Source organism: Lethenteron reissneri, chromosome 17 (assembly GCF_015708825.2).
Source record: "Lethenteron reissneri isolate LAM-NWPU_2019-01 chromosome 17, ASM1570882v1, whole genome shotgun sequence".
NCBI classification, from domain to species: Eukaryota; Metazoa; Chordata; class Hyperoartia; order Petromyzontiformes; family Petromyzontidae; genus Lethenteron; species Lethenteron reissneri.
Genome location: NC_083795.1, coordinates 5,351,324 through 5,377,089, shown reverse-complemented (window position 1 = coordinate 5,377,089; position 25,766 = coordinate 5,351,324). Strand labels below are relative to the sequence as shown.

The window sequence follows — 25,766 nt, the reverse complement described above, 5'->3', positions numbered from 1 at the left end:
GCCCAGGACAAGTTCAAACAATCGTCACGCGCCTCGCGATTCGTCGACGCGCGTCACGTGACACGAAAGCTGCGCGCCCATTGGCTGCGTGGCTGGCTGGCGGTGGCCGCGGGCAACTTCGGGAACTCCTCCTCGTGTCGCCTCGCTGAAGCAGCCGCCACGATCTTCTACATCGCGACGATTGTTTTAGTTTATTTTTTGCTGCGTTGCCGCCACGGGACGCGTACGTTGCCGAGAGTCGTGTTTTGTTCGCTTCGTTGTTGCCACGGTGGGGGGTAAAGAGGCGATGGTCGTCGCTGCTGCTGTTGTTACGCTGGTTGTTGTTGTTGCTGCAAGGCTTGTTGGGGATTGATGGGAGACCGGGCCTCAAAGTCCACTAAGGAATCGTGGCATTGATAATTTTGATGTTTTACCTACGTGACTTTACCGAAAAAACCTAAGAATATTGATAATTGTTTTTTTTTTACCCTTCTATTTGGCAACTAAACTGACACCTTGTTTTTACGAGGAGTCATGTTTGCATAGACCACAATACCTGCGGTCGTAATGCAAACAAAAATCATAATTCTGATAATATATGCACTGTCCTTGAAGTTGATTGGTCCACACCCGAGACAGCTTTCCTTAGTCTCACATGGTGTTGGACCAGATGACGCCAAAAGGTGTCAGTTTTGTTGCCAGATAGAAGGATAAAAAAAACAATTATATTTTTTACTGGCAAATGAGGTTCCAATGGTGTAATCGTGGCATTGTTCTCATTGAGCGCTTGTTCATCTGTGTAGTTTGTCGACCTTTTAGTTTAGGTGATCCCCTCACTCACCACCCAACACTCCAGCCCCAAAGTAGAAGCTTCTCCTGGTGCGGCGGCACAAAGCGAACGCAGCAACCGGCCTGCAAGTAGTGGGGACTGTATTTAGTCTACGATTCGATAATTTTATCATTAAAATTGTAATAATGTGGAGCATTTGCCGGCACCCTTGGTCAACTCTTTAGATGAACTGCAAACCTCGAGCGAGCAGAAAACGCGGTACCGTTCGGATATGTCACCGCCCGTGATTAATAACACACCATTAGCAAGTTTGTATAGTTTATATAGGTCTACTGTACTGTATAATCTGTAATCAAGACGTTTTATTAGGAAAGATTGTAATAAGATTGTCGGTTATGTGGTGCTGTCGTGTAGGATTATGGTTGATATATCACCATCTGTTCGGTATACGTTTAAACGAAACTCATTCATTCTGGTTTGTCACGGTATTGGCCTTCCATACTTTAGCCATTGACCGTCAGTGCAATTATGTATGTTGTATAACACTTCTGAGCCTTGTAGTTGAGCTTTCCAGGTGTTAAATTACATTGTGTAGAGAGAAGTTTCCGACCAATAACATCAGGTAGCGCAGCAGTATGTATTTTGAATTCGTGTCTTTGTTGATGAGCCTCAGAAAGGCGAAATTAATTTAGAAATGTGTATTTATTAGAATGCTGCGATTTAACATTAGTCTTGAAGGTCAATCGACTGAAAGAGGTTTAATTTTCACAATGGGATGTGGAATGGAAGGTCATTCATGCTGTTTATTTTATTACAGGTTTACAGGATATAACTCGTTTAATCTAGACCCAGTGATATCCGTTATGTCTTCATTAAATGCTTATGTAATAAAGATCTCACCATATTCATTGAGATAAAATTTCCCTAATATAACAGATCTAAGAAATTAATGGAATGTGACGGGCAGAAAATTGCTTAGAATTGGTAGGTATTGCCTGACTAACAGAGATATTTGTGTGTAGTGCTTGCTGGCCATTATATGAAAAATAAATCCTCAATTTTGAAACCCTGTTTGCAAAAAACTGGCACCTTTCACTTACAGTTAATTTTCTTCAGGTGGATATTGACAGTGGACTGCTGTCAAGATGAGCGAGTTTCGCATCCACCACGATGTGAATGAGCTGCTGAGCCTCCTGCGTGTGCGTGGAGGGGATGGCGCTGAGGTCTACATCGACCTACTGCTCAAGAACCGCACGCCCTACGTCACTACTTCTGTGTCCACGCACAACGCCAAGGTGCTGCATCTGCTCATGCATCTGCTTTTTAGATGTATCTTCATTGCAGTACGTGAATATGCGTTAATTACATTTTCATGAATTTCACAGGTTAAAATAGCAGAATTCACGTCTACCCCTCAAGAATTTCTAAAGAGGTATGAGGAGCTGAAATCACGCAATGTCAGACATCTGGACCCGTTGGTGTACCTGCTGTCAAAGCTCACTGAAGACAAAGAGGTTAGATGCATGCCAATTATCCAGGAGATTATCAATTAAAAGATCAAGCGTGACGTATATTTACCAATAGGGACAGACCTTATTTTTACAATAACCCAATTCTCCTACACAGACGCTGCAGTACCTACAGCAGAACCAAGCTGAAAAGGCAGCTGCGGAGGCAGCTTCCAACGTGACGACCACCACCACCGTGACACTGCCAACGACCACCAGCAAGATGTCCTTGCAAGAGCTGGAGGAGCTGCGCAAACAGCTGGGCAGCATCGCGTCCAGTAGCAGCTCACAGCAGCTGGTGGTGTGTTTGCTTGGCATCAGCTCAGGAATATACCTGTGCTGCTTTTATCAGACAAACACGAGTATATATTTTCACCATGAAGGATGCATTTAAATGGCCACACTGCTTGCAGGTTGAGAATTAAAAATTCAAAACTGACTGAGTATTGAAAATAACCCTTTTCCTATCTGGCTAGTATTTGACATTTGTTTTATTATTGTACTGTAAAATAACCAGTCAAGAAATTGCATGTTAAAATACAACTACACATTTCCCATCTGTTTGCCTGTCCTTCAATTCCCAGGGGTATGCAATAGTGGCAAAACTGTAATTTTTTTATTTTAATCATAGCTGTATTGTGTGCATTGAGAAGTCCTTAGAGACGGTGCGAAAGTTGCTGAGAGAGAAGCACAACAAACGCAACCCCGGCCAGCCGATCCCTCAATTCCCTTCGTGGGTATATGACCGGCCTGCCCTCACAGAGGACTTCATGCCTGGCCCTGGTGCCCCGCCTGATCCCGCTGTACCTGTTGGTAAGTAAACCTTAGCCAGGCTTGGCTGGGCATTTCTACCTTGATTCTAGGCTGTAACTGTCAGCTGTAATATTAATTGATTGTAGAAAAACAGAAACTGTTGTGTACATGTATAAGCCATATGTAAACATTGCAATTACATGTGTAGTGACATAGCACTGACTGTTGGACAGCAGCAGCAACTGCATTTGGGCAATTAGCGCACACGCTGCTGACCATATACGCGGGTGTGCCGGCAGGGCGGAGGAACTGGGGTAAGGGTCATGATAGACCTCGTGTGGAAGCCCCTGGAACCCTATAGAGGGTTCGAGAAGGGAAGTGTGGCTAGGGTGGAGCCAAGCCGCACCGAGGGGAATATAAGCAGCAGAGAGCGAGAGCTGGCTGCCGGTTCTGGGATTGAACTCGTCTCGTCGGCGTTGTCATCGTCGCCGCCTTCGTCGCTACCTTCGTCGCTACCGCCTTCGGCCAGGCATTGCACGGCTGGACAGTAGTTAGCAGTCTCGGTCAACACCGTCGGTGCAACGCGGGCAGGGTTATGTCTAGGCTGGGTCGTGCGGCAGCGTGGTCGCGTGAGAGAGGGAGAGGGGGCACGAGTGGTGGCGTGAGCTTGGCAGCAACAATAAAAGGGCAGAGTGATGCCTCCTGCGACCACCTCGTCTGTGGATGACTGTGTGTGCGACGCACGCCACCCGCACGTACAGACGACAGCACACATGATAATAATACTTGGTGGATAGTGACTACAATTTACAGAAATTTAATTTGGTACATTGCAATGTCCATAGCTCATTTTCAAAATTTCTGTTCTGAATAAACATCACTTCCTTTCTGTATATTCTCTGCATTACAGGAACGCTGCCCCTTTCCATCCAAGAGCAGGTGATAGTAGAGGACCTGCTGTGGCTGCTGATCGGCATAGATGGCAAGTACGTGACGTCGCGGCCGCTGGCTGACCGCTTGACAACACGCACTTTCTCCATCGACCCAAGCCTGGATGTGTCTGTGCGTGAGCTGCTCAACCGAATTCTGCCCATGGCCGCTGACTACTCCGCCATCATGCGGTGAGTTTGCGGTGTTCGTGCAGATGTAGCAAAAGAGACGTCTTGTACTTGCAGATGATGGTCTGAGAAGCTGTTTACCGAGTTTTGCACTGGGTTACATGTTGTGTTTACCGAAATCTAATATCTAAGCTCATAGCTTCGATTTAATGTCGATTTTTGCAAACGGATATTAGATATAGAGTGCACTATAGATACAATGCCACAGCTGCTTATGTATTTAGATATTAAGTAATTTTTTTGGTTACGCTGTGTTGAGAAAGTTTGTAAAGTGATTATATTAGACTAAGCAAATGGTGCACTTCTGCCCCACAGGTTCATAGAGGAGAAGGAGTCTTTTGAGTATGGGCAGGTAAACCATGCGCTGTGCGCTGCCATGCGTGTACTGCTCAAGGAGTACCTCATCCTCGTTACGCAGCTCGAGCATCTGCACAGACAGGGCGTCTTGTCGCTGCAAAAGCTGTGGTTCTACATCCAACCCACCATGAGGACCATGGAGATTCTCGCCTCCATAGGTGCATTGCTCCTGAGAAATCGACTCATCTTTCACATTTGTTACTCAAAGTCCAAGACGATGGAAATGCAGGTGTGGAGGGAAACTTTAACACCCACTGTGTTGTATTTATACACGCAGCACTGGCTGTGGACAAGGGCGAGTGCATGGGCGGTGCAACTGTGAGCCTGCTGCATGAACGCACTTGCAACTACACCGGCGATGCACAGGCACAGGAGCTGGGTCTCTACCTCACCAAGGCTGCCAGTGTGCCTTATTTTGAGATCTTGGAGAAGTGGATATATCAAGGAGTCATTCAGGACCCTTACAGGTACGGCAGACCACCATACACAGCAAATCCATTTAACACTCATCAACATTAGAAACATGGGATCCAATTTACATCTTTTAGAACCGAAATGTATCCATAATAAGGGATAATATTGGTCGCGAAAGCCTACGTGATAAACATAAATTTGATCTGGCTTTGGTCCAGCATCAGGTATTAAAATCTATCTCAGGCCTCAAGAGGTGATCATGATCATTCTGATTAATGCCACCATAAATGGCTATCACTTCCTCTAGTTGTTGCACAGTCGACATCTGGCCTCCAAGGCTTGTATATAATATCCCACAATCTCACCCTGGGTCTTCTCCCTGGTCATTGATGTCTAAGTGGCACTCTAAAGCCTACTTTGGTAACCTCTACTCCATTCTGCGCATGTGCCCCACCTATCGGATCACTCTCTTCCTGGTTATATTTAAAACTCTCTCCTACCAAACAATTACTAAATGGTTAACACATTCCATATTGCAATGAAAAATAACTCCCATCTGATTCAGTTGTTTCAATGTGTACGAGTATTCTTCTGGACCAATGTTTGGTTGAATGTATCTGTGTGTGTGTGTCGCTGCGCAGTGAATTCATGGTAGAGGAGCACGAATTGCAAAAGGAGCGAATCCAGGAGGACTACAATGACAAGTACTGGGACCAGCGCTATACAGTGGTGCAGCATCGTATACCTGCCTTCCTGCAGAAGCTCACTGACAAGATCCTCAGCACAGGTCAAAGCCGATGTAGTATCACAAATACTTTTTTAAGCAAATGCAACATATGCACCAATATTTTCAGCCCACCAGATAACATTGTGGTGAAATGCAGCCACGTAATATTTGACAATTGTGTGGTCCCAATCACAGATAAGCACCTATTGAACATAGGTCTTTGTACAACGCTTCCTTCCTATAAAATGTACCTGGTGAAGATTTGTTACATGCCTCAGATATAGAGTTCAAATAAAATCCATATTTGACAGGTTTCATATTTTAACGTATGATTTCTGCGTGGTATTTATTCACCCAGTGGAATGGTCACAAATTATATAAACCGTTCAATGTTCTATTTTTGTTTAAGAGTGTGCTGATTAACGTGCATTTGCTGGCACCTGCAGGCAAGTACCTGAATGTGGTACGGGAGTGTGACCGGGAGGTGACTTGCCCAGATGCCCATGAGATGGTTTACAGCCTGAAGGAGCGAGCCAATGCGGAGCACGTTGAGAAGGCCTACAGCTATGCCAGTAAGGTGCTGCTTGACTTTCTGATGGAAGAGAAGGAGCTGCTTACACGGCTCAGGTACAGTAGTCGTAACACATACCCTATCGGTCAAGAGATGCGTCATCAAGACAAAAGCATTGCTTTCTATTTCAAAATTAACTTAAATGAAACACGATACTGATTTTGCTTAACTTGTTTTGTCATGAGTGCCTCAATGATGAGTGTATTTTTTGTGGGATTGTGATATTGCAACTTTTTTTTTTAAGTATGAGGGTTTTTTGTTTGAAGCCACTCGGAATATACAGTATTTTATGTATTTTTGAACAAACCTGATGTGACATCATTTGTCAAGCAATAACTCATGAAAGTAACCAGCTGGAATTCACATGTTTTTGCACATTGTTTGCTTTGTTGTCAAGCTTCAATAACCTTTGTGTATGTGAATGCACAGGTGGATAAAGCAATACTTCCTCCTGGCCCAGGGCGATTTCTTTGTGCACCTGATGGAGCTGACAGAAGAGGAACTGAAGCGACCCGTAGACGACATCATTCCCACGCGGCTCGAGGCACTGTTGGAGCTAGCGCTGCGCATGAGCACAGCCAACACGGACCCCTATAAAGATGACCTTAAGGCATGGCTGCTGGCTGTACACTTAATTCCAACGTCAATATATAATGAGACCGGTTCTCATTTTCCTGGTTTATAGCTGAGAATACCACAAGCGTTGTAGAATATGGCTTATACTGTATTGCTGTTGACTGTTTACAAAAACATTTTCTTGCCATTATGCCATGAGACAAAGTTTCAATTTTGAACTTTCGTAAAACTTCACAAAACTCTTTCGGAGATCCCACACTAACCTATCCACACTAGGATGTGGCTACATTTTCCCACGTGCTTTCCTATAGAGAATTATCAATGGTAATGTGATGTTTTTAATTCTTGACAAACGTTTTTTGTGCATAGTCATTCGTCACTCAGCTGAGTTCGTCAACTAAATACACTTAAGAACCTGGTTTAATAACAAGTGGCTACCCGCATTTGAACCCAAGATCTCAACATCGCCGTCGCACTATGAGCCACCAATCCACCGCCTACGGACAAATATTCATGACCGTTGTCATTGTGCGTTTTTCCTGCAGATTGAGCTGATGCCGCACGACCTCATCACGCAGCTGCTACGTGTGTTGGCTATTGAGACGCAGCAGGAAAAGGCGCTCATCGCTGTCGATCCCACAGAGATCTCACTCAGTGGGCTGGAGGCATTTTCTTTCGACTACACTGTCAAGTGGCCGCTCTCGCTCATCATTAACAGGTGTTGTGTTTTCCTGAAGCTCTACATACATTTGGATACATTTTCTAAATAACTGAGAATATTCCATGTTTTCAAAAATTTAAGTGTCTCAAAAGTCACGACGCAGACATTGAATATGAACATGTACATGTTTTTAAGGCCAACCTCTATTCCTCAGCATTTACACACTGGATAATTATTGTATGGCTTTTAAGTAATCTGGGCATCTTAACTGAATATGGAAGCTACGTGAAAATGTTTTATTCCACAATCATATGCTAATTATTAGTCCTGCATTCATTGCTTATGGGAAAACGTGATAGCAATTGTTATCTATTATTCCGTAGGTATTCCTGTCTATGAAACCCTTTTTGCCGGTATCATGAAAAAATAAAAGACTTTACCCTTTTTGGCAAAATTTCTGGAAAGGGTAGAGCCTTGCCAGAAAGGGGGTAAAGCCTTTTTATTTTTTAATCATAGTAGGTATTCCTGTTTATCGTTAAGAGCCTTGCCAATTAGTTGTATTTACCTGTTTACATTTAAGAGCCTTGCCAAATTAGTTATGTTTATCTGCTCTGTATAATAATTTTTCCTACAGAAAAGCCTTGACAAGGTATCAGATGCTCTTCCGACACCTTTTCTACTGCAAGCATGTGGAGCGGCAACTGTGCAACGTGTGGATCAGTAGCAAATCGGCCAAGCAGCACTCCCTGAGCTCCGCAAAGTGGTGAGCTGTGCTTGCACTTTCGATGAGGGGGGAACCAGCTGGTTAAGGGCTTGAGAGTTAGTTTGCATTTTTGAGCTGCATGTTCAATGCAAAGTCGTTGGGAACAAGTTTAATGGATTGGTTGTTTGTTGGCATGCAGGTCTGCACCTGCCTTCACTCTTCGTCAGCGTATGCTCAACTTTGTACAAAATTTCCAGTACTACATGATGTTTGAGGTCTTAGAGCCCAACTGGCACTTAATGGAAACCAAACTGAAATCGGTAAGGCTTGTGAACTTTCATTGCTTTATATGAAACTGTATTATACAATACATGACATCTTTACCTACGCAAATGTATGCTGTGCTATGGGGAAAGTTTATGTAAAATAAATATAAATATTATTTTAAAACCTATGCTGGCCTTGTATCTGACGGTGGTTGATCTGCCATCAGGCATCCAACATCGATGATGTTCTGTTCAACCACACAAACTTCCTGGACAACTGCCTCAAGGACTGCATGCTAACAAACCCTGAACTACTCAAGATCCTATCCAAGCTCATGTCCGTTTGTGTCATGTTCACCAACTGCATGCAGGTGTGTGCTAGTGTTCTGAATAAACTTCAAATTTTTAGGAACACCTGACATGTTGATTAGCAATCTGGTCAGCTGGGGTGTTTTTATACCTGGACATGTTTTGTTATGTTTTCTTTCATTTAATTTGTATGAAATAGCTTGCTGGTTATTTTTCATTTCTTGTAGAAATGTGTTGGATGTATTACAGTCATTGTAAACTATGCTGTTCTTTGATAAAATATGGTATTTAAATATTCAAGTTGGTGTTGACCCTCGTTTGTACGTGGACAATTTACATAAACAATGTCATATGCAGATGCAAGGTCAATGACTCCTATCCCTACTATGTGCAGCGCTTCACGCACAGCATGACGCTCGAAGCAGAGATGGAGCGCATCTCTCTTGAGCATGGCACCATGAAGGGACCTCCCACACAGAGTGAGCGTGATCGGGAGGCTGAGAAGAAAAGACTCACTTCCAAGGTAGGGTATGCACACGTGCCATATTTTTTAAGTGAGGCAGAGGGCAAAATGAATACTGATAACATGTCAAAATGTGGCTGGTATGATTTTCATAGCATGTTGCTTGATTATGGTGAGATGCTTATACATTTACTTTAAACCGCATTGTCTGGTCAATAACAACACGAGATGTCTAATTTGGCCAGTCCTGTTTGAGGAGTATCGTACCATTTTGTTCCACGAATACATTTTATTTGCTTATTTGTGATGAGTGGCATGACATCTGAATCAGTGCATTCTTGTGGTATGCTAATGTGTGATGGGCAGTACCTTGCCGAGCATGCAGATGCCATGCAGAAAAGTGAGGGCTTTGAGGCAGCCATTGCCAAGTTCGATTCCAACTTCTCATCACACCTGCTTGACCTGCTCGATAAGATTAGCGTGCACAGCACCAACGACTGCGAACACAGCATGATCAACATCATATACAGGTACCTATTTTGGAATTTGTAAAATAATACTGTGGATTATTTTTTTTGTCCTGGACATACTGCCTACGGGTAAATGACAATGTATAAAAAATAAGTGGGCAGCCTGTTGAGATTCAGCGATAATAAATTACTTTTATAAGATGTATTCACCCCAAAGTCATTTCATGAATTCGCATTACAAAATAAAACAACAATTGTGTTTTAGCAATAACACAAATAATAAAATGTTCTGTCAATTAAATGAAAAAGTGGGTTCGCGAGAAAAATGTTTCAGTTACAAAATTGATGAAAACAATACACTGCAAGGCGGTACAGATGAGCCACGTATGAAATTTATGTGACAGAAGTGATCAACGAAAGGTTTTGCATGTGTGTGGCGTCTGCCAGGTTGGACTTCAATGGGTTTTATGCAGAACGGCTGGCGCGCCTGTCGATGGGCCGTAACCAAACGGAACGTGGTGCTACCCAAGCTCTTCAGACTGTGGGATAAATGCTTGTGCATCGGTTAATATATCCGAAATATAGTATTTTTAAATTGTAAAAAATGTGTTCATATCTTTTCCTGTAACATTAAACTCGCTGATTCTGGATGTGTTGTTTAAAAGCACTATAGTTGCCTTCTAACACGATTGAACATTAAAAACAATCACGTTAAACTTGTTTTTACTTATTAACATGAATGATGAAGAAATGTATAATTATTTACAACCATGTTTAACGGTCACTTATAAAGAAACTTAACTTTTTCCATTTACTGCAATTAAGAAAAATGGGTATATTTTTCCTGTTGAGTCATCTCCATGCACTGAGACATGTGTATAGGTGTATTATATATTTAATGGGACCATTCAACATTTCCTTGCAAAAAAGTTGGTCTCGATATCACTCTGCATTACATTTTGCATTACATTTAAAAAATAAATGTTCTGATTAATGTACTTGCCTTCATTTGCATTTCATTTGACATATATAATGACCGGTAAATGTTTGCAATGTCATTTAATACATGGATTCATTAGTTTCTATGCATGCACATTGTGATTGCAGAATGTGTTTATTGATGTAGCTTGTGTTTTCCTGGAAACTACTTATGGCAATGCACTTTTAATGTTCAACCATGTAATATATACATTGTTTATATGCAGTTGCGCTAAATTGATTCCTACTCTGTATTTAAATTTGTGATGTGTGCGATTACATTTTCAATGAATTTTGTTCCTACATACCCAAACCCTTTATGGTACTTGTGTTATTTTTCTGTTCACACACTGCATATGGTACAGTACTAAATTACAAGTTGTTAGTGTTTTGGTGGGTAGGAAGAATACAATGTCCAGAACAAAGCTATACCTGAGAAGCTAAGCACATTGAATCAAAATTCACCATGCTTGAGCAAGTAGAGACTGGCCATCATATTCCATGAAGTTAGAACTATTCCTGATTTGTCCTGCCAAGTCGCACTGTCCCCCCACCTTCCTGAAACTTTTCTTAAGACAGACTTTTCTGTGTAACAACTTTATAAACCTCTGCACACTTAGTACATGGACCAGAACAGACATTTTGTGGAATATTTATAATTTTACTGCTTTTCAGCCCTTTGACAATCCACGGTTGGAAGAAATGCTCCCCATGTTGCCTCAGGCAGTGGTGTTTCATACCTGTCAATCCATACGGTTTACTCCATATTCTGGTACAGGGAAATTCAGTTTTTAGGTCCATACGGCATACAGCCATTTCAATACGGGCACATTTTTTTGTCTATTTGTGTTTCTCCCTTGTGATGGGACTTTGAAGGATTGTTGAGATTTATAAGGGCACAGGGTGACCAATAAGGTCTGTAATAAGATAGGCACTGATAGGGGGTTGCCAGGTATAGTGTTTGTGGGTCAGGGCAAGTTTGTAAAGGCGAATGAGGCTAGGACAGGTTAAGATATCACCACTGGTAGCTATGGCTTGACGTCAAACTCACGTTCCGTGCTTCATAGCGGAGTGCCATAACCACAGTGTCACTGCTCCACCATCACTGAATTGTTTGCAAAATTAGGTAACCACGTAGAAACTGGTATCGCTGAAGGTTTTCCACCTCAGGTACTGCTGCTAAGTGAATATATTTTCTGACCTGCTTCAAGCCGAAGTGGATGTCTCGCTTCCGTGACTCAATATTTATATCTCTCTACGAGCCATCAAGCCTGCCTCTTGATCACCCGCTTAACGGTCAGGATCACTTATACCAGGTTAATTGGTATTTCATTATAAATGAAGATCCTTAAAATGGAAAAAACTGATTTGTGGTTTCAAGAGGCCCAGCTCCAGCTAAGATTCGTGGCAAGTGACAAATGTACACTGCAAGGTGGAAGCTGAAGATAAATTTCATGTAATTTGTTCAAGAAAGCCAGGCTTTGCTGTTGAGACATTGTCGCAGCCGGTGTAGAGTTTGCTTGTATTGAACCAATGCTGCTGAAATGCACTCCCAGAAGGTTTTGTGGCTGACGGGATGTGTTAAAAAGCAACATTGTCCGCTTATATTGTCAATTGTCCTTAACTTTCTCCGGCCTCTGGCGCTGTCAAGAAGGGACCATTTCCTGAAACGTCGCCCATCATATACGTGTCGTGTCAAAGCCACACACAGTCATTGACGAATGTGTCCCAAGTTTTATCAATTGATGGACTTTTAAAATCCTTTATATTAAGTTCGCTTGCTTGCTTAGGACCGTGCAAATCTTTTGGTCGTTTTTTAACCCACTTCCCGTGATCCAATCGAGCTGACGTTTTGCACAAAGACTCGTTGTGCGTGACAATGCATTTTCGTGAAAAAATTTTTCCAAAATGTTACACTGTTTAGGGAATTTTTTTAAAATATTTAATTACCAATTGTTTAATGCTGCCAGACAATCATTTGACCCATAGGTGGCAGCCATCTCAAGCCAGAGGACGAGAGGACTCTTGCCGCCCTGATGCCACGCATATAAAGGATTTAAAAACTTTGTTTTTAAATCCTTTATATTAAGTTCACTTGCTTGCTTGCTTAGGACCGTGCAAATCTTTCGGTCGTTTTTTAACCCACTTCCCGTGATCCAATCGAGCTGACATTTTCCACACAGACTCGTGCGAGACAATTAATGTTCGTGAAAATTTTTTCCAAAATTTTACACTGTTTAGGGAAAACAAATTAAATATTTAATTACCAATTGTTTAATACTGGCAGACAATCATATAACCCATAGGTGGCAGCCATCTCAAGCCAGAGGACGAGAGGACTCTAGCCTCCACGCATATAAAGGATTTATAGTGAAAAACTTTGTTTTTACGGGTTATACTTATTACGGGTTGACTTGTTGTACGGATTGACTTGGCGACAGCGCCCCCTTGTGACGTCTGGGAGCGAACGAAGGAACGAATGAATGACCGGGGGGCGTCTGTGGGGCCAACAAGCTCTTCCGAGTCAGGGTTTATTGCGGCTCATAAGTCGGGGTGACCTCGGGGGGAAGTTTACTGCCACTCGCGTCCACAACGGAAAACGTCGCAAGCGACACCAGCAGGACGACCAGTTTTTAGCAGCAGCAGTAGCAGCACAACACAAATCAGCCACAGAAACACAAGCACGAACATCAGCAGCTGCATCATCATCGTCCTGATAACTCTGAGCTGACCAGCAGTAGCGGCATAACCAGCAACAATAACCATCAGCAGTTGTAGCCGCAGCATCATCAGCATCATCATCATCATATCCTTCAGCTCACCAGAAACGGCATCAACAGCAGCAGGAGCTATCGTGCCATTCACTTGAACCGGAAAACCAAGGCAAAAGCCATCATCAGCACCAGCAGCAGCAACATCATCACAACCAAGACCAACACCAGCAGCAGCATCACCAGCAGCAGCATCATCATCACAACCAGGAGCAGCAGCAGCAGCAGCGGGGTCATATCCCTGACTTGACCATCACGACAGAAGGCGCCCTGGCTCCGGTTCCAAGTCGCCATGAGGTATTGAGCAGCAGCATCAGTAGCAGCAGCAGTAGCAGCAGCATCAGTAGCAGCATCAGCAGCAGCATCAGCAGCATCAGTAGCAGCAGCATCAGTAGCAGCATCAGCAATAGCAGCATCAGCAGCAGCATCAGTAGCAGCAGCAGCATCATCATCAGCAGCATCAGCAGCAGCATCAGCATCATCAGCAGCATCAGTAGCATCAGCAGCATCATCATCAGCAGTATCATCATCAGCAGCAGCAGTAGCAGCATCAATAGCAGCAGCATCAACAGCAGCATCAGTAGCAGCAGCATCAGTAGCAGCATTAGTAGCAGCAGCAGCAGCATCATCAGCAGCAGTAGCAGCATCAGCATGAGTGTCCATGTGAATGGGGGACGGGTGGGGTGATGGTTAGAGGACGGGGAATGCTGCTCGCGTTCTCTGTGCCGGACTGTCTGCTGCTGCTGCCCCCCTCCCTGTTGATTCGTGTCCAGCGGGTTGCGCTGAGCCCGTTTGGCGTTGTCACTTGCACGACCCAAGGACTTTGTGCTGAGTCGGCGGTGCTCACCCCCCTCCCCTCTGTGACTTCACATTGGGGGGCTGGCGGGGTCCCGCCATGGTAACGTCCAAAGCTAACGAGCGCCACCCAGAGGCTTCCCATGGTGGGTGGGGTGTGTGGGGTGGCTGCCCGTCCAAAAATGTCACGCTTTTGAAACAGGGGTCCCAACCTACATCTGCGTGAATAACAAAACCTTCAATGTATTTCCTCTGGTAAATGTAAACAAAATACCATGGAGGGTGGGTGGGGGTAGAAATGTGACAATTGCTCCTTCACACCTCCCCCCACCTCTCCACCATAGCTCCTGGACACTGATGCCAACCCACAATTAAAGACGCCGCATGTCAATTAACGAAAGTGTCTTCTGCCCTAGATTTGAAGCGTTCGTGACTGCAAGGATTGATATTCTTAGGTTTTTTCGGTAAAGTCACATAGGGGAAAAAGAAAAAAATACCTAATAAATAATAATTTATTTTCCTTATATATTTTATGATTTATTTATTTTACCTTTGTTTTTATATAAGTAAGTAAATAAAGATGAAAAAATTTTGTTTTTATTATTTATTTATACCTACGTGACTTTACCGAAAAAAACCTTAGAGTATGCCTTCTGCCCTCTCCGCTCTGTCCCGCTGACCCCGCTGACCCCGCGTCCCAGGCGCCCGTCTCGCCGCTGGGACGAGGCCGCGTCGGGCACCGGCTCAGCTCCCCCCGCCGCACGCCACGTGGGTGCCTCGGCATCAGGGCCCCCTGCATGGGAGCAGCACGGCTCCTTCCTGCTGAAACAGCTGCACGACCAACGCATCCAGGGCCTGCTGTGCGACTGCACGCTCATGGTCAGGGGAGTCTGCTTCAAGGCGCACAAGAACGTCCTCGCCGCCTTCAGCGGACACTTCAGGTTTGGTGGACTTTCGTTGGGATTTGTCAAACAAGTGGCTGGATGGCTCGGTGCGGTGGGGGGGGGTCTGACACTATCTCAGAACAATGATGGGGCCTTGTACCGGTGGTGTTGTGTAATTGGCATGAGTCCTTTCGTCTTCTGAGTCAATTGACACTTTTGGCCCACTGGGGAATGATATCTCCTAGCAGCGGTCTCTCTACGTCGTCTCTCTTGTCTGTCGCTGCGTATTTCCACCGAGATGTCCTCCGTCCGGCCCAGCGTTTTGATGTTTCGCATTCAGTGAGATTGTGGTCTCCCTTTTCTCGAACGTCATCTCGTGAAATGTGGCCCCCAGTCCAATCCCCACTCATTGGCAGCCCGCCTCTTCGGCCCCTCTGGCCAGTGGGCCCGTGGTGCAGTTGCACCGCTTGCACACTCAGTAGCTACAACACTGGCTGGCATTGCTGTGATCCTGGGCTCAAATGTACGTGTGTATGTATGTTGAACTTCTTTCGCACCGCACGTAGCCACCCGTGCTCATCGGAGGTGCGGGGGACGGGACAACAAAATCCAGATTTCAGCCACCCGTGATTGAATTGGGTTCTCAAGTGCAGCGAGAACCGCTTTGATCACCAATTAGACTGCAGAAACCATCATTGCGTTGGGTCTGTCGCTTCATTTGGCATATTCTACCGTCATTTCGTTTGCCATGACGCACGCTCGATATTTAATGTCAATTAATATGTGAGCCTCGTGTTGTTAAAGAGGCATATTGAATAGACTTCCGAAGTACAGTAGTTCTGTGATATCATCTTCTGGAGATGTTCACCGACACAACGTAATACACTACTTGATGCCGGTGTTCCAAGTGAATAATCCTCATCACACGACATGGTAGCAATATGACTCTCGAAATAAAATTGAGGAGAGAAAAAAGCTTAAAAAATAAATACTGTTTAGCTGAGTTCATCAGAGTTTAATATCAATTAAAGTTCACAAATCAATGCAGCTGTGCTTGTAACGCATTTCATACCACCTTGTGCATCCACTTGTCATCATGTTATTCCAGTATTTTTACTATGGATGCATCTAAATGTATTGGATTTTCTATTACAATTACTCTCAAAGCAACATGTCATGCCCTTGGCTGGAAACAGTGCTTCCCCATTGCTCGGTTGAGTAGGCAGTCGGTTTCACCTTGTCATGAACACTTTGTTTCCCCTTTAATTTGGTGACCAGGAAGCTGTTTCAGAACTCCAGCAGCCAACGGAGAGACGTGTTCCACATACAGATAGACAGCGTTGGTGGTATTGGCCAAATCCTTGACTTCATGTACACCTCACACCTGGAGCTATCGCAGGAGAATGCTCACACCATGCTGGAGCTGGCCACAAACCTGCAGGTGCAGAACATTGTCAATGTATGTTCCAGCTTTCTGGAGTCTCAGAAAAACACAGCGAAGCAGAGCAGTGGCACCTTACATACCTCCGAATCACAGTCAGATGATTCTATTACTGAAAAAAGTCACCTTGAAAATCAGACTGCATCTGGCCACAGCCATGTTTTTTCGAAGAATAAAAAGGCCCCGAAGTTCCCCTTGCTAGCTCGCTGTGCAGGAAAGGATGAGCAGGAATCTGTGCAACCTAACGTGAGCGAGGCGACATTGGTTCAGAGGAACGGTGGCGGGTGTTCCGGAGCGGTTTTGTCAGATGGAGGAGCAGCATTGAGCTCGAAACAACAGGGGCGTCAGCGCAGAGTTGTTCATCCAAAAAAGCGTGAGCTGCTCGAAGCCAGAGAAGCTTCTGACTCTCCACCAGCACAACCACCATCACCACCACCAAAGACTGTGCCCACTCATACGCTTAGGAAGATCAAGGAGATGACGACGAACAGTAATGGGACAGAGGTCAATGGAGGAAGGCACAACTGTTTGCTAGAAGACAAGTCAAATGATGTAGAGGCGGCACCAGCAAGTGAGCAGAGCAAATTGAAGAGAATGAGGCCTCCGAAGAAGACATCATTGAGAGATGCAAATGGAACATCAGCATCGCATGAACAAAATGTCCGGTCAGATTCTGCGCAGACTATCGAGAAGTCTTCAGCTGAGAATAGAATTGATCTTCCTTCGGCAGCAGCGACACACAAGACAAATGTGCCACGCTCTCAGTCTGCTTTAGAGAAGGCAGATACTTATGATAAACAGACCTCAGTTGTATCTGTAGTTCCAAGTGTCCAAAAATCGCACGACATGGCTTCAGAGAAAGCCCCAGCGGAACAGCAAGAACTGTCACTGGTTGGCAAACCCTCCTTGGAGCCGCACGCCACAGGGAGGCAGTATTTCTGCGAGGACTGCGGAAAAGCGTTTCCTCACCCCAGCAATCTGGAGACTCACAAGCGCTCTCACACAGGTGGAATAAATATAGTTGCTTATCACTAACTTTTGTTATTTCTTAACGATACCAACGTGTGCCGTTGTGCAGAGATAACAGATAGGGTCCATGAGTAGAGGTTAATTAAAATAATAATGTAAAAACTAAAATTCTGGAATTGATTATCTGAAACTTGGCCAAATAGAAATGATCAGGTTAAGATAATTTTGTCGTAACGTTTTGATTATTGATGTAACGTTCTGACTTGCCCTCACTTGACATCTGTGAAAATGAGCTTTATAGCTCATCGGATTCCCCCAGTATTATACATATTCTGATTTTGAATAAAAAAATGTTTTTTTCCAGATTAAAAAATTCCATACAGATAATTAATAGTTCCAAACTAATTCTAGATTTTAAGTTTTCATGACTGCAAGGATTCATACTCTTTGGTTGTTTCGGTAAAGTCACGTAGGTAAAAAAAAAATGAAAACAACTAAATTAAATCACGACGTTTCGGGCACAATGCAAGCGTCCTTCTTCAGGTGGGGACAACGTAGCGAAAGCAGAACCGCTTAAGTGTGTCTAAGAGATGGCTGTGACTATATAATTCCTCGTCACAGCCATCTCTTAGACACACTTAAGCGGTTGTGCTTTTGCTACGTTGTCCCCACCTGAAGAAGGACGCTTGTGTTGTGCCCGAAACGTCGTGATTTAATTTAGTTTTCATTTATTTTATTTATTTTTTACCTACGTGACTTTACCAAAAAAACCAAAGAGAATAGTTCCAAACTACTCACGTGCGCTCATTGTAACTTGTTTTACAGGCGAGAAGCCATACGTTTGCCGACACTGTGGCAGAAAGTTCTCACAGGTGGGGTAAGATGAGACGAAACGACACGTAAGAAATGTACCCACATTTGTTGTATGGCTTTTATCGTTTGCTCAGCGGGCGCTCGCTCACTTGGTTGTCTTATTGCCGGCCCTGCTTGTGAGCGTTTTGCAGGGTGGGAATCTGAAGTTACATGTGCGGCGTCACACCGGCGAGAAGCCCTTCATGTGCGATGTCTGTGGCAAGAGGTGCGTGACTCGGCACTGCTCACGACTTAACTGAAAACAAATATTTAATAGGGCTCCGTTATTTTCTATAATGAAGGAAGCATTGACTTTTACAAAAATACATTTAATCGCTCAAAATGAAAGAAAAAAAAGATCCCATGAAAACCAATTAATTAAAAAAGCTGTTGTTTGATAAAGGGGGCACTTGCATTTATTGTTGAGTAGGTTACTTTTCGTTTAACATCTAATGCAAGAAAGGTGTGTAATTAATAGCCATTGGTGGTGGTGTTTCTTGCTGGGGCTGCGTGTGGTGAACGAGCTTGGTCTTTTGCTACAGATTTCATGCATCCAGTGAGGCTCAACGACACAGCGTCACTCACACGCAAGAGAAGCCCCATGTCTGTGACATCTGTGGAAAAGGTATGATTGTAGGCCTATAGTATGCTGCTTATTTGATTTCCCTTATGCTTGGGATTTCTTGTGCATACTTGATTTCTTTGTTTGCTGTGTTTACAATTCCATACTTTGCCGATTGTTCTCGGACGCTTTCAATATCACTACTACTTGGCAGTGTTTGGTTTCATAATGTAGTTGTTGGGGAGTATGATGGACAAGTATATATATATGCACCAGACGGCTGGAGTGATTGGTAAAATAAAAAAGTGTTTTTGTGAACGTTGCCTTTACTCGCTAAATTGAAAATTTACGTATAAAACTGATCAAAAATGTGACCCTTCACAACGATTTGCTGGCAGGCTTCAGCATCTTCAACAACCTGAAGGAGCACAGGCAGGTGCACGCCAGCGACCGCCCCTTCCGATGTGACTTGTGCGGAATGTGCTTCCGAGTGCCACGCTGCCTGACCCGGCACCGGGCGCGCCACGCCGGGCAGAAGCCTCACAGCTGCGAGGTTTGCGGTGGGTTTTGCGCAACCCGTTCATTTACGTGGAGCGATGGCTTTGAGTGCCCAGCGGCCAGACCTTCCCTCTTTCATCCATTTACTGGAAGTCCTCCACGTCAAACTAAACTAAACGTTTTTTTATTTTGCCAGGTAAGCCCCACTAAGCTATGTAGCTCTCTTTCAGACGTGACCTGGCCACAAATGACAGCTCAACAAAGTGGTTTATCGCGTGGAAATTTATAGCAGACAAATATTCTAAATGAATATTTCTAAATGCGGAGGGAAAAACTTGAGTGCCCGGAGAAAAATCCACGTGACCACAGGGATAACATAAAAACTCCAAATGTACAGGAGTCAGGGTTGAGAGCGAACCCACAACCTCCTGTATACCAGGCGAGGTATTTAACATCTCACCGCAGTCGCCTTTTGATAAGGAGCACAGTGAAGTATGGATACATTTAAACTTGTGTCCCTCAGCACACACTCAATTCCTTCTTGGAATACACTTTAATGGGTGAATATTAAGCTGCAAAATTTAATGAAATTGTGATCTGTGTTCAGCATTCATTAATGTTGGCTCAAATAATTAATGTGACCTCATAATTCTATCAAAATTGCATTCAGTCTTAAGCCATGCTGTACAACCCTACAAAATCCTGTCTATTGCAGGGTCCTCTTCTCATTAAAGTGACATGGTAGGAAAAGTACACGAACTTCATTACTGTAGTTCATCCCAACGTCACAATTACATCTCTATTTAATTGGAACTTATATACATGGTTTTAACATAAGCCTTATGTAATCATGAAAGCCTTTTAATCCTCCTGACTTTCACGTTATAAACCTACACTTATATATATTTCAGCAGAAATGTATAGCATGTAATTGGTAATGGCATCATAGAGTATACTATATATACAATGACAAAGATCCCCCGTATAGCCTTCATGGTCTGTTGGGGCAAGTGCTTATCATAAAGCACCTTTGAAGGCCAAGGGGGTGGGTGGCCACCACGCCCGGCCGCCTCCCTTTCCCCACTGCTGATGTTTACACACTGCACCTGGTACTAATTTAATGCTGAATCGACCTAGGGGATGTCCAGGACAGGTTAAGATATTTGTCACTGATAATGGCCTCAAGCGGGAATCGAACTCTGATTGCTGGGTTCATAACGCAGTGTGCTAACCACTGCACCACCACTCCCCATATTCATTTAATACCCTCAATGACGAACGTTCTTGTTTTATTTCCCCTTCCACTTAGGGTGCGGAGGGGCATATCTTACAACCATTGAGCGTGATTTAATCCGACAGAAACCTATACAATTCTCTGACGTGAACGTTTGTGGTATGTAATGACTAAACCCAACAATTGTCTCTGCTCAACCAAGCAAACGTTCATCTTGGCACACTTCTCTACATTGCGTCCCGCATCACGTTATCGTGGTCAACTTAGTGGGCAGGCCTGGCTTGGCCATTGCAGTTACACAATAGAAAATGTCCCAGCGGAGTTTAAATAATCACAGGTCGTTGCAATTTAAAGTTGACCCCGTCGCCTGTGTCTCCAGACAAGAGCTTTTCGGGTGTCGGCGACCTCAAGCGGCACATGCGGATACACACGGGCGAGCGGCCGTACGCGTGCGACGTGTGCAGCAAGCGCTTCACACGCTCCGCCATCCTGCGCCGGCACCGTGCGATCCACGAGCGCGACCCGGACGCTGACAGCGCCGCCCCGTGCCCCCCCATCGCCGAGTCACGTGACCCCGGGGTGTCGTTCGCCGAGCTCTTTAAGCGCCCGGCGCCGGCAGGGGCATCTACCGGGCCGAGCACAGAAGCCCCACAACGGGACCCGGGAGAGCAGCAGAGCTTTCCTAGGACCGACTTCAATCTGGCGACCTCGTCCTTGTCCGACAAGCTGGCAGCGGAGACCCTGGACGTCATACCCACACGCACGGTTGAGCACTTCGGTCAGCAGCACAGTCGCGTGGCGGCATTGACAGATTACGCGACGCACCAGGCACAGCGTGAGCACCACGTGAAGCCAGTGGAAACGACCTACGTGCATTCGATGCAAGGCGATCAGCAGCAACAGCTGCAGCTGCCTGCTCCGTCATCCAGTGGCTGCCCCGATCCACTCGTTCTGCAAGTTGAGGTGTCTACTCCTGCCAGGCCCCACGCTGATATGCATGCGCAGCCTTCTAGTGGTATGCACTCTCAGATTTCCATGCAATTACAGGCCTGCCCCAGGATGCCCACGAGCACGCTGCACCATCGCCAATCGGCCGTGACTTTAACGAGCTCAAGCCCCCAAGTGGCCGCCCCCTTGACTGCGATACATCAGCAGTTTTCTACAAATCCTTCTGGTGGTGCCACCCGCTCCGGTTCCAATGGAATGCCTGCCCAGATTCCACATGGTCATATGATGCCGGTCGCGATCCAGTCGACGGTCACTGAAGCACAGAGTCAGCCGAGCCATCTGACTTCAGCCGTGGGCCCCACCATGATACAAGACAGCCTGCTTCTCATGTCTCGTAGCTCGCAGGAGCACTCTGGGACCATGCCGCATGTCGGCAGAGGGATTGCTCCACACTTGCATTCAAACCCCCGGGAGGTGATGCGGGGTGGTGTGCAGGATGAAGACGGTGCGAGCGAAGGTCAGCAGCTGCACACGGAAGTTGGGCGGAGTTTGGAACTCATCAGCAGCCTGGCTTTACTGGAACCAGGATACCGTGGCCATGAGCTTTATCCAGCACCTGCGACTGGGCAGCCACTCTGGGGGCATAGTTCCAAACAACAACCCCATGAAAGGGGCGGCACTCATTGAGGAGTTGTATAAAAAAAAAGTCTCTACTTACAATGCGCAATTAATAGTTTACTTATTTTTCTATATTATTGTAATGTATATTTTTCTTCCTTGAAGGAATGGTGCTAAATTGAGAACGCTGTTCATCGATAGAAAACAAATGGAAGTAGCGATGGTGAATCATATTTGGACCTGTTTGTCACAGGCGTTCAGATGGACATACTTTATTCACCCCAAAACAGCCATTTCTGTATTTTAGCAGATTTTAAAGTGTTCCCAGGGGTTTGATTTTCAATAACTTTTTTGGAAATGCCACTGAATATCATAATCCAATATAAGAAGTTTGTGAGACTTGTATATCGTTGGGTTTTTAAAGATAGCAGTGACTTAAAATATTCCATCGCTGGCTGATCATCTGATGCCACCGAGACCAAGATTAAAGAACCATTTGGAAGAGGGTTTTACGCATATAATTTTGTCACTGTACTTTCACATTTTGCAATGTTTCCCTTAACACAGCTTAAAAGTACAAAATAAATATTATGTAATAAATATGTTCATGTCTGGGTGACTCAGAGGTCGAGTGCTGAACTGGCGCTGCTGAGATCCTGGCTTCGAATCTGGACAGTCACCTGCGATTAAACTGCTTCTCAAGTGCAGTGTGCTGATGGTCTCAGCTCCGTAACAAATGACTGCACAATAAACCATCATGTCCAACGTAAGACTTGGTGATTACATATGATTTTGTTTATAGGCTTTGGCAGCACCCAAAGCCATAGATATTGGTTATTACCTCCAGATGCCATCAAACATCTGTACAGAGAATATTATTTCCTGAAAGGCTCATCCCTAGGCCACCACCATCTACACCTACACTTACTAATGAGGGGCTTTTGACACTTTCACTTTATCTATAAAGTCAGATGACAGGGACAATCATCCAGTCTTTCAGCTTGTCTAACTCCTAGTGCTGTGTTAGCAGCTGCACTGAGTATATGGTCAACTAGGCTATTGGAGACCACTCCCACCATAACTATCTTACCGTATCCAATAATTCCCTATCACAGAGCCTCATCCTCCACGGGAATGTGCAGCGAAAATCTAGCCCAACAACACAAATACAAAAATGAACATTTCTCTACAGCCTCGCAGCACCTTCATACATTACCATTACATATCCTCTGCCAAAGCCAGACTAAAGGTGGAGGGAGTGGTGCATCTACTGCACCACGGCACAGAACACTGCCTCTCAATGCTGCTTCAGCAGACAAGAATATTGAGACTATGGTACCAATCAAAGGTGTGTGGCACAGATTGCAACTCGTCGACAGAGGTCCTCAAAGAGGGACGTAAACACAGGCCCTGGAAGCCACAGCTCATGGAGTACACTACAACCCACTGAGGCAGACACCTCGTAATAAAATACAGGCCATTCACCATGTAGTCATACGGGCTTCTGAGCCCTCTTTTTTCCTCTGCAATTCGGAGCCGAACAAAACATGCAACTGAACTCAATGCAGAAACCATTTTAGCGGCCTGGCAGGATCCAAACAATGCCAACGCCTCTGCCTGTCTGACTTGAAAGTCAGGGGACAAAACGAGGGTAGGTGAACCCGGTTGCTCGCTGTCAATCCCTGAGACCACTTCGGACAAAAAACCTCAGAGAAATCGTCAATGTGATCTTATCGCAGGCTAACACCAGGTAAGGTAGGAAGCTCAAACAAATGTAGAATTGTATCAACTCTTCCGGCCAACTTAACGGCCACGAGAAACGAAAAAAAACCGGACAAACGTATTCTCTCAATCTCCTGGCGGTGAACCCAAGTGTTGATTCCTGGTGTGAAAGCCTGCCTCCAAGACAGGAGGTTGCTTCACTTGGGAAAACAAAGGGGGGGGGGGGGGGCTCCAACCTTCAGAGTTTAAAGGTCAGAGAACCAGGAGCCAATTGTGGGCAAACAGGAACAATGAAATTCGATCCCTTATGACCTTAGGCAGAACTCTCCTGACCTTAACCAGGAGTTGGCTACGTCTGGTGCGAAATAAGTTCTACATCCATGTCAGAGCTTATGGGAAAGTGTGCTTCTTACTGTGTATGGGATAAAAACGCCACGTGAAAATGTTTTCAGAATCCATGCAAATCTCTTCCATGGGCTGTTCTCTGCCACTGGTCTGTGAGATTTCCAAATGGTATTCGATGTCCCATGACATGATAAAATAGCACAATTGGAGTAAGTTAGGAAAATAACACGCCATTCAGCCTGGGTGAAATTTAATTAACTGATTCATGTAGGATTTTCTTTACAAATACTAGTTGTCAAAAAAGATACTTGTCCGAACTTTATAATTCGATAACTAATGTATTATTCTGAGTTGTTTGGTTTATTTGATTGGGGATTTCTGCATTGTTTTGTATTGTCCCAAATATATTGTTTTAAAAAGCAGTAAAATACATTCTATGCAGTATTCTGTTGAGAATATTCTCAAACTCATGTTACGGTACATGTATCATTGCAACACAGGTGAGAATGTTAGGGCATAACACACACAAGCACTGCAGCTTGCAGTGCCTCACTGAATGTGACATTTACAACATGTAAACCTCATGTAAATTGTCCCCCTTTTGTAATTGGGATTTCAGAATCAGAATATTTATTTGTACTGGAGGAATCCGATGGGCTATAAAGCTCCTTTTCACAGATGTCCAATAGGGGCGAGAAAGAATGTTAGAACAACAAACAATACAATAACATGATAGTCGTTCAAAGTACAAGAAAGGTAGACAAATCACCCAAACACATGAAACTAAACCATTCCCATCCTACCAGGCAAAGTCCGCTGAGGTATTTATTATTCAGAAGCGACCTGGCCACAAATGATCGCTCAACAAAGTTGCCCATCGTTTGGACATTTACACAATACACAGGCACGCAAAGAAAATGTCTTCTTTGGGTCTTTCGGTAAAGTCACGTAGATAGAAAAATAACCAAAATATCACGACGTTTCGATCGCAACACAAGCAATCATCATCAGGTGAAAACATATATCGGGACTGCTTCTGAAGCAGGATGTTATATAGGTTTGAGATGGGTGTAGCCCAAGGGTAAGTGGGCGGGGCGAATTTGCTTTTATAATTTTTCTAACTACGTGGCTTTACCGAAAGACCCAAATAATATGAATTCCTGCAGTCACGAAAGCTTTAAGTCAAGAGAAAATATATCAAGGACTTATAGTGTTGTTTTTCAAGCATCGCTGGGCATTGCTTAACTGGGAATGTGTTTTTAAGCTACCAAAGTGCTGTCGCCAGCCACATGCCTTGCTGATTTATAACACTCGAGTGGTTCCTTTGTGTAAGGTTACGTTTTTAAATTGTTAAAAATTTTAACCACTGCCTCGTGTTTTGATTAAACCTTTTGAATGCGCATTGAAATGCACCGTTCGCTCCGCTGGAACACTGAAGTACCACTTACAGTTCTGCAAGTCACTTTCACGAGGAAACACTGCAG

The 25,766-nt window shown here is 44.5% G+C and overlaps 2 protein-coding genes across 2 annotated transcripts; both read left to right on the top strand.

The window, feature by feature from the left end:
* Window positions 1-73: 73 nt before the first annotated feature.
* On the top strand, window positions 74-10,941 carry TUBGCP2 (tubulin gamma complex component 2). Its single transcript, XM_061552947.1, has 18 exons — window positions 74-223; window positions 1,886-2,064; window positions 2,155-2,283; window positions 2,396-2,578; window positions 2,931-3,090; window positions 3,941-4,151; window positions 4,464-4,663; window positions 4,783-4,972; window positions 5,561-5,706; window positions 6,093-6,273; window positions 6,647-6,827; window positions 7,339-7,511; window positions 8,089-8,217; window positions 8,357-8,477; window positions 8,651-8,794; window positions 9,127-9,255; window positions 9,562-9,725; window positions 10,113-10,941. Exons 2-18 carry the CDS (start codon window positions 1,915-1,917, stop codon window positions 10,213-10,215), a joined length of 2,694 nt encoding a protein of 897 aa, XP_061408931.1. The 5' UTR covers window positions 74-223; window positions 1,886-1,914; the 3' UTR covers window positions 10,216-10,941.
* A 2,266-nt stretch (window positions 10,942-13,207) lies between these two features.
* On the top strand, window positions 13,208-23,027 carry LOC133343370 (zinc finger and BTB domain-containing protein 49-like). The gene is made up of 8 exons (XM_061552936.1): window positions 13,208-13,711; window positions 14,911-15,150; window positions 16,372-17,540; window positions 18,329-18,375; window positions 18,508-18,581; window positions 18,898-18,980; window positions 19,316-19,477; window positions 21,029-23,027. Exons 1-8 carry the CDS (start codon window positions 13,707-13,709, stop codon window positions 22,282-22,284), a joined length of 3,036 nt encoding a protein of 1,011 aa, XP_061408920.1. The 5' UTR covers window positions 13,208-13,706; the 3' UTR covers window positions 22,285-23,027.
* The last annotated feature ends 2,739 nt before the right edge of the window (window positions 23,028-25,766 follow it).